The 18,236-nt window shown below is 39.5% G+C and overlaps 1 protein-coding gene and 1 long non-coding RNA gene across 2 annotated transcripts in view; one reads left to right on the plus strand and one right to left on the minus strand.

The window, feature by feature from the left end:
• The first annotated feature begins 1,717 nt into the window (after positions 1-1,717).
• Positions 1,718-18,236, plus strand: part of LOC140950873 (uncharacterized) — a 373,771-nt gene continuing 357,252 nt past the window's right edge. The window contains exons 1-2 of the long non-coding RNA XR_012167212.1: positions 1,718-1,896; positions 1,986-2,072. This is a non-coding gene — a long non-coding RNA (uncharacterized lncRNA). The remainder of the gene's footprint in view (positions 1,897-1,985; positions 2,073-18,236) is intronic.
• Positions 9,846-16,685, minus strand: LOC140950443 (phospholipid scramblase 2-like). The gene is made up of 6 exons (XM_073399670.1): positions 16,573-16,685; positions 13,952-14,074; positions 12,770-12,847; positions 12,288-12,480; positions 11,096-11,207; positions 9,846-10,020 (listed from the first exon to the last, which is right to left on the minus strand). The coding sequence occupies exons 1-6, from the start codon at positions 16,607-16,609 to the stop codon at positions 9,862-9,864; spliced, it is 702 nt and encodes a 233-aa protein (XP_073255771.1). The 5' UTR covers positions 16,610-16,685; the 3' UTR covers positions 9,846-9,861.

An 18,236-nucleotide genomic window follows, 5' to 3' on the forward strand; every position in this document is an offset into this window, starting at 1 on the left:
CAAATCCAGACTTGCTTTATTTATCAGGTGCTCCCAACGAGTGTTTTCGGCTAACTTCCTTCCCTATGATATAATTTGGGCGGCATGGTTTCTCACACGATTATTCTTGAGTTCAGATGGTAGGAAAGGGAACAGAGCGGGAAAAAAAAACGGCGAGAATGAACGCCCAAAAGTGGCTTGATTAACCAACTCGGCTTTGAAAAGTTGCTTTATTATTGGTTTATTCAACAATCTAACTACTAAGTTGTAAAATAATCCTTAAAAAATCCATTTGCGTATTGATCGATCCCGAGTGACAAAATATTGCCACAATCGTGCTACAGTTTCACAAAACATATCAACGTTTCTTCTTTGAAACGTCCGCTATAACGTCAGAAACATCCTCAGGAAAATTAAGGCATGGGCCCCAAAATGATTCAGTGAAAAAAAGATGGGGGTGGTCTATCTCTGAGCACTTAAGGACTAGAAAAATGAGACTTTGCCAGATACATACATTGGTGTTTTCCAATTATACAAATGTTGTCACGTGACTCCATACTGTCAGAAAACAATAAAAAATCTGTCAACAAAAATGGCAAAACTTTTTGTTGTGAGTTATTAAACCGAACTGGTTTAGGATAATGTGTAAAGCAAGCACCTACAAAACTGTGCTTGGCCTTTTTTGAATTTTTTACTGTTTTATTAAATAAACGGTTTTTTCAACTAGACCCAGTCCCCCAGGACAATTTTATCAGATCTTAACGCCTTCTCTTTTAAATACCTAAAAAAGGCCAAGCACAGAAGTGATATTATATTAAACGGCCTTAACATTATGCAACCGGTAAAAAAGTTGAGGACACACGAAAAAGCGTTGCCTTTTCAAGAACAATGGCTATGTAGGGCTATGTAGGGCTATGTATGGCTATGTATGGCTATATAGGGCTATGTATAGCTATGTAGGGCTATGTATGGCTATGTACGGCTATTTATGGCTATGTATGGCTATGTATGGCTATGTAGGGCTATGTAGGGCTATGTATGGTTATGTATGGCTATGTATGGCTATGTAGGGCTATGTATGGCTATGTATGGCTATGTATGGTTATGTATGGCTATGTATGGCTATGTAGGGCTATGTAGGGCTATGTATGGTTATATATGGCTATGTATGGCTATGTATGGCTATGTAGGGCTGTGTAGGGCTAGTATGGGTATGTAGGGCTATGTAGGTCTATGTAGGGCTGTGTATGGCTATGTATGGCTGTGTATGGTTATGTAGGGCTATGCATGGCTTTGTATGGCTATGTATGGCTATGTAGGACTGTGTAGGGCTATGTAGAGCTATGTATGGCTATGTAGGGCTGTGTAGGGCTGTGTATGGCTATGTATGGCTATGTATGGCTATGCACGGCTGTGTAGGGCTATGTATGGCTATGTAGGGCTATGTATGGATGTGTATGGTTATGTAGGGCTATGTATGGCTATGTATGGCTATGTAGGGCTATGTAGGGCTATGTAGGTCTATGTAGGGTTGTGTATGGCTATGTATGGCTGTGTATGGTTATGTAGGGCTATGTATGGCTGTGTATGGGTATGTAGGGCTATGTAGGATTATGTACACTGCTTGTAGTAACTAACGGGGAACCACTATATGATGCTTACACCACGTACCTACCTGTGGTGGTAAACATGGCGATCACTTCCTGATCGCCGTTCTTGTCGATCAGAAAATCAAAATACCAGCGTGATATGGCCTCGAAGATGAAGCGGTTATGTTGTTTGATTCGTACTTCACATTCGAGTCGAAACTTAGGTGGCACAGGTTATTTCTTAAGGTGGAATCGACGAGGGAAATTCGAACACTAGTTGTAGTGTTTGAATTGTTGGAAGAAATGGTCGCATGGGGATGTAGGAATGGTAGGTTTAACGGACAATTTTAAATTTTGCCCCTTGAATTGAAAGTAAAGTTCATTTGAATGCTTTCGTATGTATTTCTGACGGTTTAGATCTACCTGCTCGATTTATATCTGCTACGCTTCATGTTGACAAGCCCCTCAAAATGGCGGCAAAACTTGGAGATTGCCGAAAATTAGGTAAGTTCACGGAGTTATAAAGTTTTAGTAAAGGTCGGGCCGCAAAGTTTTTTTCTGTAGTTACCTTTCCTATGGCACCTACTTCCTAGCTATATTAGTTGGATCAGTTTAGAACGCCTCACTTTTTTAAAAATGTACCTTGAATTTGATCGGTTTTCGCGTGTTTGACTTAAGCGAACCGATAAGGTGTCGTTCAAGTCTTCCTGTTTGCTTGATTGAAACGTGATGTTCACGGAAGTCGCCTCGATGGATAAGATAGAGTTATTATAAATGTATGTGGTATTTGCTTTTTGCTGAGTCCCGTACTTTTTTGTAAATATTCTTCCAAAGTTGTCTCAAGTTAACGTCTTGAAAAGTGTCACGATAGGCCTTCGCTCGAGTGAAATTTAATTTCCGTAAAACTCTGAAAAATAAAGAGATCCGATCAAACGGATTGTGGTTTTTAGTATAGGTACATGAATGTCTTACAAGACACAAGAAATGAGCTAAATCTGTGTCTCCAGCAAAATCGACCGGACCGCTCTTACAGAGACACTCTCTTAAATAGTATTCACTTTGCGTGACATGGGCCGTTGCATTCACCTCGGCCTGTTGCAGAGAGAAACAGATGGATTCTCTCTTTACTAACGTTAAAAGATGGTGCTTTGATTCTATACTCAGTAGCCTCACCCCCATTAAGAGTGTTACATTTCAGTTTTTCAGGCCACTTAAAAGTCTCAGGACAGGGTATATTTTACGTAAAATTATTCTTCCATCCGACTGCAGGAGTGTGAACTGTCATGCCATTTCTGTAGCAATTCTGTTGCACCGGCAATGTTAACGCTTTATTGATACTCTTTTTCAGTTACCCTTTAAGATTGTTCCGGTAAGAAGTTTCAAAAACACCAGGATTTGCCAACAAGAGGAGCTGTGGATCTTGAGCAGTTCACAATCAATGGAAGCCAGTTTCTTGCCTTCGCCAACTCTTCGAAACTCTAGAAAGGATGCTGATAGATACAACACAGAATCATTCATCTACAAAATGAACAACTTTACTGGAAAATTTCCTCTCTAACAAACTATCAATACTATCGGAGTACAAGATATGGAATATTTTACAATTACCGATAAATATTATCTTGGCGTTGCCAATTTCCAATCACATCTACGCGGCGACAGAAGTCGGTTTTTTATCAGTGGAACGGACAAGAGGTTGTTGTTTTTCAAAACGTTGCCATGAGAGGAGCAAGCAAATTAAAGTTCTTTAAAATAGGGAATGAATCGTTTCTTGCCGTTGTAAATTTGGATAATGTCGGACAGGAAACTGTAGACTTAGTTATTTACAAGTGATTAAGGAAAGTTTGGAGGGGCCGCGTCATTTGCGATTAAGAATAAAAAGTTATAGCTTTCGCGGGTATTCTGCTGGAGGCGAGGAAGTGGTCATGGTTCTCCAGACTACAAACCGTACAAACGTATGAAGCTCGAGATGTGAAGTCGTTTCAAATGAATGGTCAAATATTCCTTGCAATTGCAAACTAAATTGGTGATGAAAGGAAACCCAATATTTTTACGTGGAATGGAAATGAGTTTGTCTGAGTCCAGTCACTTTTTACTATTGGAGCCATTGCCTGGCATCCATTTGCGATGTACGGTCAAACCTCCCTGGGTTTAGCCGATGCTTATGGAAAGTCAGTTGTGTTTCAGGCCATTGGATCAAGGTTCGTGTAGTATCAAGAAATTTCAACTCGGTGGGCTCATGGTATAACCGCATTTGTGCGCGGAGGTCACACATACCTTGTTCTAATAACGAAGACAAGTTCAATAGCACAGTATACAAGTTCAACTAAATATGTTGCTTAAGAAACTTTTATGGAGCAAAGAATAAACCATGTAACATGATATGTCAACGTTAACTGTGTAGAAAAAGTTGAATTTCAAGGGTTTTTTTATAACACATTTTGGTCAGTACCAGCCATAACTCATACAAGATAAAACGTAAGATATCAATAAACGAAAGATACAGCCGTCTCTCCTCGCTACTAGGGACGTTCTGCGGGGAACTGAGAAACGTCTGCGATTCGGCCCCAAAAATTCCGTACTAATGACGTAGATTTGTCCGGGATTTTGGTCAACGAGCGCTGATTTGCGAAGTAGTATTGTTATTCTTTTAGCTATTGTTTACAAACGACAGACCAAAGACAAAAGATCACAACGATCAAATGAAAACGCCATGAACCCAGTAAAAAACATTCGTATTCTTTTCTACAAGAAGCATTCGAGCTTTGCTACGGCTTGTTCGGAGAAGAACTCAGAACTTAACGATAATAGACGAGAAGAACAAGAGAACAATATGACCAATATACTTCTTGAGCAAAGAAACTGGAAAAGTTTTAAACTGAATTTCCATATACAGTCTTTTATGTCAAGTCCTCTTTAACAAGAAGCATATCAGTGCTAGCTTTTATTTCGTGTAAGAGATCGTTTTGCACACCAATATAGCCGCCGTGACGTCATTTCAAAACGATCTATAGAATTGAATGGAATCCAATTTGATCTGTAATCACACGAGTGATCAAGAAAATCGGACGACCGCGTAGCGCGAGTTCGATTTGTTTATTCACGAGTATGATCACAGACCGAACTGAACGACACGAAGTTTTATCGTGATATTTAAAGCTTTTAATTTTTAAAATTAAAACACTAGATATTCCAAGAGTTTTGTCGCCAGAATCAAGTGTGTGCGCATGATGGCGCGCACCTTCCAATAGATCGTTTTCACATGACGTAACGACGGCCATATTTGTGTACTCTCTTTTATTCCAAGCAATTTGCAGAGCTGCTGACCACGTGACTGAAGCGACAACGGCGACGTCCATGAAAATGTCACTGAAAAATAGACTCCGTATCCTTTCAAACCATTTCGCGATTTTCCGAAGTCGTCCGTCCTGTTACTTAAAAGAAGGGGATTTAGACTGGAACTGAAGAGAGGGGGTAGCGCCCGAGTTCAGACAGAGATGGTAGAATGTATCGCCTTGCCGTTCTCGTCCTCAAAAAAACTTAAAATTTGGTCATTTCACGTCGTAGTTGTGCAGAGATGGCAAAGAATTGTACAAAAAAGTGTAGCAAGGATGTATGGAATACTTTGTTATTGTAACTATCTTTTAATATTCTTTTCTCAAAATAACGAGCTTCTTATCGCTGAAAACGCTTCGCTGCTGAGCAACTTGTTTACTTCAATTTATTCGAAAAAGCACCTAAATAAAATGGCACTTTATGCCAAAAATATTAGGTATGGAGCGAACGCGCCGAGGAAGAAATTTAAATATCCACCCTAATGTAAACGTTAAAAAAATAATAAGTGCTTATTCAATCGAAAAGTATCGAATGTTTCTTTTTACAACGTTTGTATTTCGTACAATGTAAATTGTTTGTTCCTCCCGGCTTTTCTTACTATTATTAATTATTATTAAAACTATATACATCGTCGTAAAAATATTTCCATCATTTTTACTCTCTATTTTGGCCTGTCACTGGAGACATGCCGTGTGGCTCTTTTTAGCTTTTTTAAGTTCTCGTGGACATTTTCACTTTGCGGATCCAGCTTCAGAGCCTTTCTGTAGTATATACCGGCTTGCTCGTGTTTCCCCCATCTGTGATATAACACTCCTGTCAAGTAAACAAAAACGATAGCGTTATATCTTGGAATTAAGTTGAGACTGCGTTTAGGCAGAGATACAAGTTAGTTAAAAGCGACAATAGATAATCCGAACGGTACAACTAGCTTTTTCATTACTATATTAGTTATTACCGTAAACTACTTGAAAAGCATAATAAACTTTGTCCAGTAAAGAACATGCTCAGTAGCGTTTACTTCAATGGTTACACTTTATAATCGACCTTAAGCTGCGATCAGGCCTCCTTTTTTTCGGGGAAGAACGAAATTCGGCGGCGTAGGGGCGGACAGGTAAAAGCAAAAGAAAGAAGGACCGCCTTATCGCAGGTTAAATCGACCTATACAGCATAATAAACACTACAACAGGAAAATAATGCTCAGAAACTTCATTTGGATGGTCACACTTTAGGATTTAAATCACAGACTCAGAAGTTAGTATTATCTTGAACATCATAATAAAGGGCACCAAAGCAAAGAACTGCTCAGTAGCTTTTACCTGAATGGTCACGTCACATTGTAGGATTTCATCCCCAGTTAGAACCATTTTTACAGCAAAATAACCAGAAAGAGTAACAACTCAGGGAAGTCTTACCAAGATTTCCATAAATTTCCGCGGAATTAGGTTTCAGCTTCAAAGCTATTAGGAAGTGTTTCTCAGCCTCCTACAAAAGAACAAATAATTACTCAACTTTACTTTAATTTCCCTCATTAAAGATTCGTACAGTATGCAAAGAAATGCAGGCTAACAGGATGAGCGAACTTGAATACGCTTTGGATTTCGCGTTCCTAACTTTAGCCTGCGCCACAGACGAAACTTAACTCTAGACTGTTCACAGTCCTCTAGTTTCCTGTAAGATTGTCGAGATCGAGCGCTTTGCGTTACGGGTTGCCATCTTGCATGAGTGTCAAAAGTATGGTGTACCATCTCCGCCAAAAAGCAAACTTGTAACTCAACATCCAACTTTACCGTTGTCAACATCGGACTTTACAGTCAACATAGAACTTTGTTGTTATCAACAACGGACTTTACAGTTGTCAACATCGCACTATTGACTCAACATCCGACATTACAGTTATCAACAGCGGACCATTGGCTCAACATCGGACTTTAGTTGACTATTTGTAACTCAACATCCAACTGCACAGTTGTCAACATCGAACTATTGACTCAACATCCGACATTACAGTTATCAACAGCGGACTTTGTCACGTCAACAAAACAAAATGTTCGACTTTGCCAAACGCCATGTTCGTCTTCGTAAAGTTCGATGTTGAGTTCTCTTCGTGCGTGCCAAATCCGCCGATAATTATGGGATTGCCAGAATGACGTCACTATGGCAAAGCCTCGCTCTCGTGTGAAAAAAGATGGCGGACTTGAGGAGTGTTATTGACATGTTGAATGATCTAGTCTCGAGAATTGATGCACTCTCCGATGTATCTGAAATTGGGGTTATTGTTGTGCGACTCGATTTCTTAAATAGAATGCTGGTCAGCCTCGACGTTGACCAGGACATTATTGATACGATCGGTACTCTTCACTCAACTGCTGCTGCTATGGAGAGCTCCGCGAATGCGAGTGGAGGATACTATCCTCCGTGTTCTGCGTCAGGTCAGCGTGGTAGGCCATCATTTGAGATCTCCAGGGATCATCTCGCATTTTTATTGGAACATGGTTTCAAAGTACAGGAAATAAGTTGTATTCTTGGAGTGGGAAAGCGAACAGTGGAAAGAAGGATGGCTGTCTTTGGTCTTAGTATTACTGGTAAGAAAAACACGGCGGCCGGTGATGGAAGTGCCTATATGAATAATCAGATTATAGTATTTTTCACATTGTGTAAGTACTGCTACGTACATGCAGGTGATGAATTCGCTGGCCAAAATTGTGATGATTGCTTTGCAAAGAGCATGGTTTCGATTCGATTTAGGGATGGACCATTTTATTTTTCATTTTTTTTTTTTTTGGGGGGGGGGGGGAGTTGGGCAATTTTTTTAACATGAATTTTTTTCCGTCTTGTGGCTGTGCACTAATTTTTTTCCGGGATTGTTCCAAATTTTTTTTTTCTTTTGGTTCGTTGCGCAAGTGAATTATCTTTTACTACTTTTGCTGTGCATGTTGGAATTTTATTTCGGAAATTGCCCCAACCCCCCCCCCCCCCCCCCCCCCCCTCGGCCAAAAAAATATCATAATAAAATGGTCCATCCCTAAATCGAATCGAAACCATGCTCTTTGCAAAGCAATCATCACAATTTTGGCCAGCGAATTCATCACCTGCGTGTACGTAGCAGTACTTACACAATGTGAAAAATACTATAATCTGATTATTCATATAGGCACTTCCATCACCGGCCGCCGTGTTTTTCTTCCCAGTAATACTAAGACCAAAGACAGCCATCCTTCTTTCCACTGTTCGCTTTCCCACTCCGAGAATACAACTTATTTCCTGTACTTTGAAACCATGTTCCAATAAAAATGCGAGATGATCCCTGGAGATCTCAAATGATGGCCTACCACGCTGACCTGACGCAGAACACGGAGGATAGTATCCTCCACTCGCATTCGCGGAGCTCTCCATAGCAGCAGCAGTTGAGTGAAGAGTACCGATCGTATCAATAATGTCCTGGTCAACGTCGAGGCTGACCAGCATTCTATTTAAGAAATCGAGTCGCACAACAATAACCCCAATTTCAGATACATCGGAGAGTGCATCAATTCTCGAGACTAGATCATTCAACATGTCAATAACACTCCTCAAGTCCGCCATCTTTTTTCACACGAGAGCGAGGCTTTGCCATAGTGACGTCATTCTGGCAATCCCATAATTATCGGCGGATTTGGCACGCACGAAGAGAACTCAACATCGAACTTTACGAAGACGAACATGGCGTTTGGCAAAGTCGAACATTTTGTTTTGTTGACGTGACAAAGTCCGCTGTTGATAACTGTAATGTCGGATGTTGAGTCAATAGTTCGATGTTGACAACTGTGCAGTTGGATGTTGAGTTACAAATAGTCAACTAAAGTCCGATGTTGAGCCAATGGTCCGCTGTTGATAACTGTAATGTCGGATGTTGAGTCAATAGTTCGATGTTGACAACTGTAAAGTCCGTTGTTGTTAACAACAAAGTTCTATGTTGACTGTAAAGTCCGATGTTGACAACGGTAAAGTTGGATGTTGAGTTACAAGTTTGCTTTTTGGCGGAGATGGTACACCATACAAAACTTACCTTTTCGAAAATTTCAGCCAGGAAAAGGCTCCCGAAAATTCTAGCTGGCCTTTTTTAGGGTAAAAATCCGTTAAAAATGGGTAATTATACCATTTTGTAGATGTTCGAAAATCCTAGGAGAGGTAGGCAAGCAAGAAATTTTACAACAAATGTTCCGAAAATTCTAGATCTCAAATCGTCTTCCGAACAGATATTTTCCGAAAATTGCCGTTGGGTGCCCCTGATTTTCAGCGAAGTTTGAAGAGACGCGAATTCATTTTACAAGTAACGTGTTCGCTGCCGTCGCCGTTGCTAAAGCTCCCTATTTATTTTTCTCAACGCAAACTGGAGGGAACGCGACAAATAAGAAGCAAAACAAGAGCAAGAAGGGAGAGAGGTACCCTGTAAGTAGGTTCTCAGGGGGTGGGGTGAGGGAAGGAAACGATGCGTTTTTCGCCCCAAAACTGTTCTCTCCCTCAGGCTACTGTAGGGGTACGGAGTGATATCACTAGCACACCTGACGCATTCATCAAATATAAATACGAGAAAAAAAGGCTGGAAAAAGTACTGAACAGTAGGCGTCACTTTACGCGCCCCTGTAATGGGACAGAAACGATCTCCCTGTTTTTGTTTGTTTGTTTTTTTTTCGTGTGTTCCTAGCGTTCGCGTGTGTCGAAGAACATCATTTCCCCTCCACCCATTTTTTATATTTTTGACATGGTGTCTAAGCCTAATAGTGACGTAGGCTTTCCCAGGAAAAGAAAACAAACAAGAAACTAACACTGCTTGTACATGTAACTTGTTTAGTGTGGAACAAGCCATTTATACCGTCCCAGTATTCCACATACACTGTACACTGTGGTATAACGTCTACAGCAGAATGTGTCAAGAAACGTAATTGGCAGATGTCGACTGTGTCATCTAAATGTCCTATCATATAAAGCATTTATAGGACTTATTTTGATAATATTTTAGGTAACATTCCTTACATCGAATGCCAAAATTCTCCGCATCTGTGAAAAATTCTCGCGCAAAACCAGACCATTGCTTGGAAATCATTCCAATCTCACTGCTGCCATCCGCAGAACTGACCTAATGTAAAACGACAAAACGTAAATAAAATATAATTAGTACACAAAGTAGAAATCATAATTGAACTTAGTGCTCCATTGAAATATTGAGTTTCGGTTTCCCGATTTTCTGAATACCATGCCAAATTCTAACAAATGTTTGAGACCAAATAATATTTAGAAGAAACTGTGCTTCTTTAAAGCGAAGGCTTGTTGGAAGAAAGGTTTTTTCCATAGTGGATGAAGCTGATGAAGCCCAAAACAGTGCAGATTTCTTCACCAATTTGCAGTCATATAAAGTCTTTATGTCACTCAGATGTTGAATAAAGTTTGTTAACACTTTGTAAGCTTCTTTTTTCAAAGAAAGGTGGCAAATTTAATTTTAATTAAAATCAAGGAAAAAGTATCGCCAGGTAGAGAAGAAATATTTTTATTTCAGATGAAATAATGACCCCCTTTTCTTCAACAAGTGTTTGAACTTGTTGAAACGATGTTCCGTTCTCGAGAATTTCCAGAATAAATACTGCCGAGTGAGTACACTGTATATACTGTCTTATACTACTACATATTATACTACTAATATTTCAGCTTAATTTGAAATACCTACATGTGAAAATTACAAACCTTTTGCAGGTAGTAGTATAAAACAAATAATAGCATGATTTGTACGTGATATTTGGCATACATACCACTTTTGATATTTCAAAATTGTCTCAAATTTCACTCGCATAACGGCTCGTGAAATTACGTAGAACAATTTTGAAATATCACTTGTGGTATTTATGCCAAATATCACTTCAAATCATGCTATTACCTATACTAATTAGTTGAGAAAATTTTCCCTTTGTGCTCTAAAACTGTCAAATCTAGGGTGCCCAGCATATGATATTTATGAAAAATCTGAGATTTTCTGGTCGCCTGAGGGCAAAAGTTAGGCGCCAGGGGCCACCGGGCTCTGCTAAAGCACAGCCCTGTATTAGGACTTAAAGATTACGTGATTGCCAACAAGTCTTTAATCAACTGTACAAATAGTCAGTGGCAAACAAAATTTAACATTATTTCAATGATAGGGTTATTTCTTTGACCTAACAACTCACAGGAAATTCCACATCAGAGCCACAGCTGCAAGGACAGCAAGGTCCATTGATCGTCATAATGTGCTGACGTTGCGCATCTTGCACTTCTAACTTTGCTTTCCACAACGTCCACCTGATTTAAACAAATAAATAGATTAATTAATTAAAATGGTGAGCCTCAATATCTACATGCAATTTATTCTCCAGACTGATCAAAATATGTTTTCCTAAATGACTGGCCAGCCAGGGTAAAAAATATTGGCCACAAAAACCACCTCCTTTCATGCAAGAACCACAAGACCGTAACATTCATGATTGATTATTGGCAATGAACCATGATCAGGCTAATACTTCCCCCCAATGCCAAAAAAAAAATTTGCAGCCTCAAAAAAGGAGGACCCAAATGCATGTGTAACCGCAAGCATCACTATAATGATGGGATCCAGATCTATGGGTTTAAAAAGCTCTGGGTAAATTTCAAGAAACTGCATGTTGGCAATCAGGGCACAAAGAAAATCATTTTTACAGCTTGCCATTCGGGCAAGCTAAAGCTAGCATTTACTAGCCCAGACGTCATTTCAACTAGCCCCAAAAACTTGACTAGCAGAATTGATTTCACAGTTCTTCTGTTCATCGAATTCCTCAAAAAACATCACTTGCCCGTCAGGCAAGTTAAAAACAGAATTCACTAGCCTGATAGCAAAATCCACTAGCCCCGGGCTATCGGACACTACTTTCTTTTCACGTTGGCAATGAAGAATAATTATTCCTTAGTTTGTAACATCATGCCACAACAGCCAAAACTTATTTCTTTCAAAGCCTGAAGAGTTATAGGATAGTATGTCAACTTCCTGAAGCTCAATTCTAAAATGCAGTTGTTTATACTAGCATTACTCACTTCAATTAATTTTTAGTACCTCTTGTAATTTTAAATACCAGACTAGATCTTGGCCTATGAGAACACACTTATGTATTGTGAAACTCACACGCCAGAAATTTTTATGATATGTTGCAAGGTAAAAGCCAATAAGGCACGACAAAACTGAACTGCATTAGACAGCAACAGTAACTAGTTTGTGGTTTTAAGGTTTGCTGGCATGTTATCCTGAACTTTAATGTAATCTGGTCACTACACAATCAACATAACTGAAATTTTTCAGGTGTTCACAGTTTTCTGAGTTTTACTCTAAGGATCTCAGTTAAAATAGCTCACTTTTGTTCCACGTATCCAATGACTGTCCCGGGTGGGGACTGCACTTCTATTTCCTGAAGACAGCAAGGACAACAGCAGCACTGGCACCGGAGGGGCCGGGACAAGTGTATGACTTCTCTTTGCATGTTGTCTAAAATTTTCATCTCAAATGGACGACCAGGGCCACAACATTGCCGAGTACAGCAGTCGGTGTCTGAAGATACATAAGTATAATTATTTTATGTAAGCATATCTTATGTTAATATAATTGCTACAGCTGTAAAGAGTTCTTAAAAAAACAACAAACAAAACATGACATTAAGTAGCCTGGAACCGGGCTCCGCAGAGGGAGAAAAAGGCAAAAAACGGGGTCAAACAGGAAAACTATCGGCGAGCGAAGCGAGACAAATAGTATCCAATGCTGATTTTTGCTCCTTCTTCCCACAATGCAGAGCCTGGTCCCAAGCTAGACATTAATATATTGCTTGACTTATTCAACATACCTTCAGCAGCAAAGTAGACTTGTTGACCCATGGAATTACATATCTTGTACTTGTTGTTGGTCTCAAATCCCACAAAAGCTTTAAATATAGAAAAAGGTCATAAATTATGCTAAGTAAAATTCAAGCTAAAAGAATAAACTTGTCCTCCATGTCTTTTTCCTGGTTTCCCCTTTGTTTTACACTGTGAGCAGAGGCTACATTTTCAGGGTATGAGCTGTCATGCGAAAAGTAAGAAAGGCTCATTTTTCTCCTGGCGATAGATTTTGATCTTTATTTGAACAGAAAATCAAAAGTTTCAAAAATATATTATTTTACACAGCCATAAGCGTGCAAAGAAAGTAGTGTCCGATAGCCCTATGTGTTATAAATTAAATCTGTTGCCGATAACAACGCATCCCCTAAATTCCCTTAGGGTATTTTTGCATTCGAGCGCTATGTTTTAAAATTCAGTTTTGAGATAGCAGTTGAGATGAACAGAAAAATTCAGATTTAGAAACCGAAGACCCGGAGACAATTCACGCTAGTGTAAGTAGTTTTTTCTAAGAGTTTTTCATCCTTTGAGTGAATTTCTCATCAGGATATTTGGGTTTTTCCTTTTTCAGCAAATCATTCTATTAATCCTCAAAATGTAGAAGGGAAAAGAGGCGAGCCCGATTACGACGCGTGAATGCTAATTAACTTGAATTGTTAAAATACTGAGACACACTGAGAATCAAATGAATCTTGAAGAACAGTGAAATGACGACAACACCATGGTTAGTGGATAATGCTACCAGGCTAAGTGAATTTGGTTCTGAACTTGCCCAATGGGCAAGTGAAGCTTTTTTGGGGGGAATTCAAATTACAGATGAACTTTAAGCAGAGAGTTCTGCTCATCAGCAATTTTGTTCCAGCTAGTTAGAATGACTTTTGGGCTATTACTTTTGCTGGCTGACTTTCTTTGCATCATGAGTCATGTACAGGTATATAATTATATAATGTGGTCTACATTTTCCTTGGTTTGAATTTTATTTTCCTTTGTTTTTGGGTATAATAATGTGTGTGATAAACTAGTTTGAAACAAGGAAAAATTAAAATTATACCAAGGATAAAACTGAACCACAGCATGTATATGACTAAGCATAAACTACAAACTTCTGTAAGTTGTTTAGGTACAGTTAGAAGAATACACAGACAACGTACCTTCTAAAAGCTCAATTTGCTGTTGCACAAGCACTTGATCAATGGCAGTTAAATACTCCAGTCCAGGAGGACAACCCATTGGTGCCTGAGGAGGCGGCATCCAATTCATTTGACCAGGAACACCTGCAAGAGTCATTGCCCGAATAACATCTTTTGAACAGCAAAGATCGACTTACAGAATGTAATCTGGCAGAAAGTGTGGGCCTTTTGGTGCTTTTTTTTCCTCATAAAAAATTGTCATAGCCAAGAAGATGGGGTAGTTTCATAACCTCCAGTAACCTGCCCTGGCTAATATGCCCATACATGTACTTTACAAGATGAAACACTTGTTGCTTTCCTTGTATATTTTTTTATGGAGAGGTATTGAGTTTCTTAATATCTACCTAAAAAATAACTTGAGTTTACCGGTTTTACGTACATATCACCATTTCTTTGTTGTAGTCAGGACCATTCAGTAGACCAAGCATGGTCAACTTAAAACCGTCAAGTCTCTATCTTTAAGTTACCAAATACTGATCGAAAGAATTTCTTACAAAGCTATTAAATTTGTAGGCCAGTGGAGAAATGGCACGATTTGCCACAAAGAGACCCTTTTTGTCACACATAAATATGTAGCTCAACATGTTACCAAATTTCCCAGGCACAATATTAGTCATAAAAGGCATGATTGATTTTCATTAACTCTTTTGTTCTTAGACCAAGCTATATGGCAAAATTAATTTTCCATTCGAACTTATTTTCACTCTCTTTCAAGTGGCCTTAAGGTGGAAACCTGAAGCATGGTCATTTTGATACAAGTTGTTTTGATATGAACTCAAGCCATGAAACAGCTTAACAATCCTAATCACTTTCAAGTATTGTTTGCATTCTGACAAGAAAAATATTTGGTGTGAACATTCCTTGTTCTTTTAGCCAAGTATGTGAAACTACTTTAACCCTTTAAGTCCCAATATCCACATACAAATTCTCCAAACTGGTCTCCATACATTTCCTTTAAGAATGAGTTAAGAGAATTTGATAAAAGATCAAGGTATTTTCTCTTTGGTAATCATTTTATTAATTCTCATAACCTAAACTCCTAACAATGTATGGACATTATTAGGAGAATATTGATGCTGGTCACCATTGGAACTTAAAGGGTAAAACCTTGACTGAATCATCTTCTATCAAAAAGACTTGGTATGTGTAAGTATCCATTTTATCATTTTCTGAAAAATTCATGACAATTACCCAGACCAGCCAACCCCCAAAAGGCAAAATTGAAAATATGTGAGACTCTGAACCTAGAGCTGGGAAAAGTAGTGACAAATGGGTAAAAAGTCATGAGATGCCCCAAATTTCCTACAGAAAGGACTTCCAGTGGGGATTATGGGTAATTGGAAGTCACACATCACTTCAAAGTTGCAGCAGTAAACACCACAATCAATTTTACAATTTAGGTTTTGTAATTTCTATGGTGGCCATCTTGAAACAAGAGAAACAGTAAGTCTGCACAGTTGGTGGTAAGTTGCGGTAGGCTAAAAGAATGTAATCAAATGCGACTGCTAAGCGATTTTTTTGGATTGAGCTGGCTATGTATTGATATCTAACTTGGAAATAAACCCTACAACTCCAAAATTCTTTTGGAGTTTGACTTTTCGTTAAAGCATGATAAATCAGTTGTCAACTCGTGAGAGCTTGAAATAGGTCGTAAAACCGTCAGACTCACGACAAAGTGGTGAGACTTGGTAAGTCCGATAACCATAGCCATTTAAATTCTGTTAATTCCACAAATTCTTAAGATCCTGTTCGAACTAAAATTCATCTTTGAAATCTGGATAGCATTCTGACAGCTGTGTTTGATTTGACTTAATCCAGAAAATTATTTAGTAATATAGGACTTAAAGCAAATTATCAAATTATTAAATTTGTTATGGTAGGTCAATTTCTCCTGCAATAAAAAACCAAGGTATTAAAAAGCCTTTAACCCTCCAGGAAATTCCGCTTTAGAGCTTATGAATATTCAGAATATTAAGGAGCCCTACATAATTTTGTAAACATTACATAATCGTAGCCAGCTATTTCAAATTATAAACACTCGAAAAGTATGAATATTCAGAATATTAAGGAGCCCTACATAATTTTGTAAACATTAAATGCATTATGTATATTCGTAGCCAGCTATTTCAAGTTATAAACAATCGAAAAGTAGAGCATTTCAATGTGTGACTTGTCGTTTGGTTTTTGCTGTTTTAGTGCGCTGAATTGTCATAAACGATTACGATTCAACACTTGCACAGATTTAAGCTTAATTGATGCCGACTGATATCAAACCTACAAATAGCCTGAGTTAACATTATACAGTAGGCTATGCTGCTAGCTATACGTTCTAGTGTGTTGAATTATCCTGTAGATACGGTAGACTAAAGTGTTGAATCGCCTGTAGCTAAAGGGCAGACAATTTTCAACTCTTCAGGAGTACACCGACTAAATGTCCTTTTCTAGCTAAAAGCCCTGAAATCAAAAGCGTGAAATCAGTGACCACACTGTACGTGCGAGTTCGCCAGTCTTGGCGATTTCAGTTTTTCCTTTTAACAAGTCGTTTAGTTTGCGAGTTAAGCATAAGATAACTGCAGGAATACCTGGCTGTTGCTGGACAGGATGTTGATACTGAGCCATTGATGTTGTTTACCGAAGTTGACGTTGAGCGTGTTCGAGCGTGTTGTCGCGCCGAAACCTTCAGAAACCTCGTACCCAGTCCTTCTATCCTGCCACGCAGACGTTCTTAGCAGGGGTTCGTCACGCGTTCCTGCCCCACGAACGTCTCCTGAACCGAATAGCCTGCGTAGCTGGCGGTATTGTGTACTAGTCGAGTGAGATTTGGCGGCCGAACCGTTGTAATAAATATAGTCGAGTAAGATTTGACGGGGGAGCCGTCACGAGCGGTGAAGCCGCGAGAACTGCCTCGTCCCTACTCCCTTTTTTTGGAACACGGCTCCGCCGCCAAAACTTTAATCTCGCACCCACACAATACCGCCAGCTACGCAGGCTAGAACCGAAAGATATGGTGATCACAATCGGCGCTGTTGAAGTCAAAGTGTTGACAAGCCAAACACATACGTACAAGCTCCGTAGAGTGTGATAGGTGACCAAAGATTTTTGCTCCGGGCGAGAATCTAGGAGAGAAACGTTGGGTTTTTGAATACCGTATTTATTCGAATAAGCGCCCAACCTCGAATTAGCGCCCACCTCGAATAAGCGCCCATCCTAAAGGCAGAAAAAGTTAATAAGCGCCCAGCCTCGAATAAGCGCCCACCCCCTCCTCCTCCCAATCAAACTCAAATAAGCGTTCACCCCTACCCCACCCACTTGAGTGAATAAATTCTAATAAGAGACTTCCCTGAGGACGGAGTTTTCTCAGAGTATTTTACAGAAACCTTGCTTTGTTACTTCTTCGCGTTTTGTTATTAGCATTTACTGTTTTGTTGCAAAATAAACATACTTCATTTGCTGAAAATGGTGAAAATTTAATAAGCGCCCAGCCTCGAATAAGCGTCCACCTCGAATAAGCGCCCACTCTCAAGGTCCAAAAACTTAATAAGCGCCCAGGGCGGTTAACGGCAAGGTTACCTTGTAAGACTGAACAAAAGGCAGATTTTTTTTTTCACACGTTATTGTTTTGTAGTACAGCCGACTTCCGTTCAGCAAATTTAACCTCCGAGGTAATTTTTTTCAATGCAGTTGTAAGGGTAGCCACTAGTATGAACGCTTGTGAGTTAACTGAGTCGTTTGTTCTAAAACTGTAAGGTCTTCACCTTTCATGAGACTTTTATGATCTTTTCTGAAGCTATAAACAGATAATGTCAAGCGCGAAAGGTCCAAAGCGGCACTTCCCAGATCTGGAAGTCTGCTGTGATTAGTCTACGTTTTTTTCCGCTCAGCAGACGTTCGTGGGGCAGGAACGCGTGACGAACCCCTAAGAACGTCTGCGTGGGAGGATACAGTCCTTCCCCAAGGCTCTCTCCTTTCTCTTTTTCCGAAAGAAGGCATCGGAAAACGAGAAGAACCTGGGGAAGAGGTTGCTCTCTCCCGACGTGCATTGATGTGCACGGCCTGTGAGAGAGAGGCACCAAGTGGAATTCAGAGCCTAAATGAGAGGGGGGAAAGGATTAAGGAAACTAGTGAGTAAACAAGTTCTCATTTTCTGAAGGGAAAAATACATTCTAAGAGTATCTGGTGGTATCCAGCTTATCCTTGTATAAAATCTGTAAACCATGCAGTTAAAGAGATACCGGACACGTGTCTC

The sequence above is a fragment of the Porites lutea genome, chromosome 10 (genome assembly GCF_958299795.1).
Source record: "Porites lutea chromosome 10, jaPorLute2.1, whole genome shotgun sequence".
NCBI lineage: Eukaryota > Metazoa > Cnidaria > Anthozoa > Scleractinia > Poritidae > Porites > Porites lutea.

Bases quoted from the DNA above. Each gene is read 5' to 3' on its own strand.
- LOC140950443 (XM_073399670.1), bottom strand. From the start codon at position 16,609: ATGGCTCAGTATCAACATCCTGTCCAGCAACAGCCAG. The intron at 12,481-12,769 runs GTATGTTGAATA...ATGTATCTTCAG, and splicing joins AGTCTACTTTGCTGCTGAAG to ACACCGACTGCTGTACTCGG. The intron at 10,021-11,095 runs GTGAGTTGTTAG...GTTTTACATTAG, and splicing joins GCTCTGATGTGGAATTTCCT to GTCAGTTCTGCGGATGGCAG.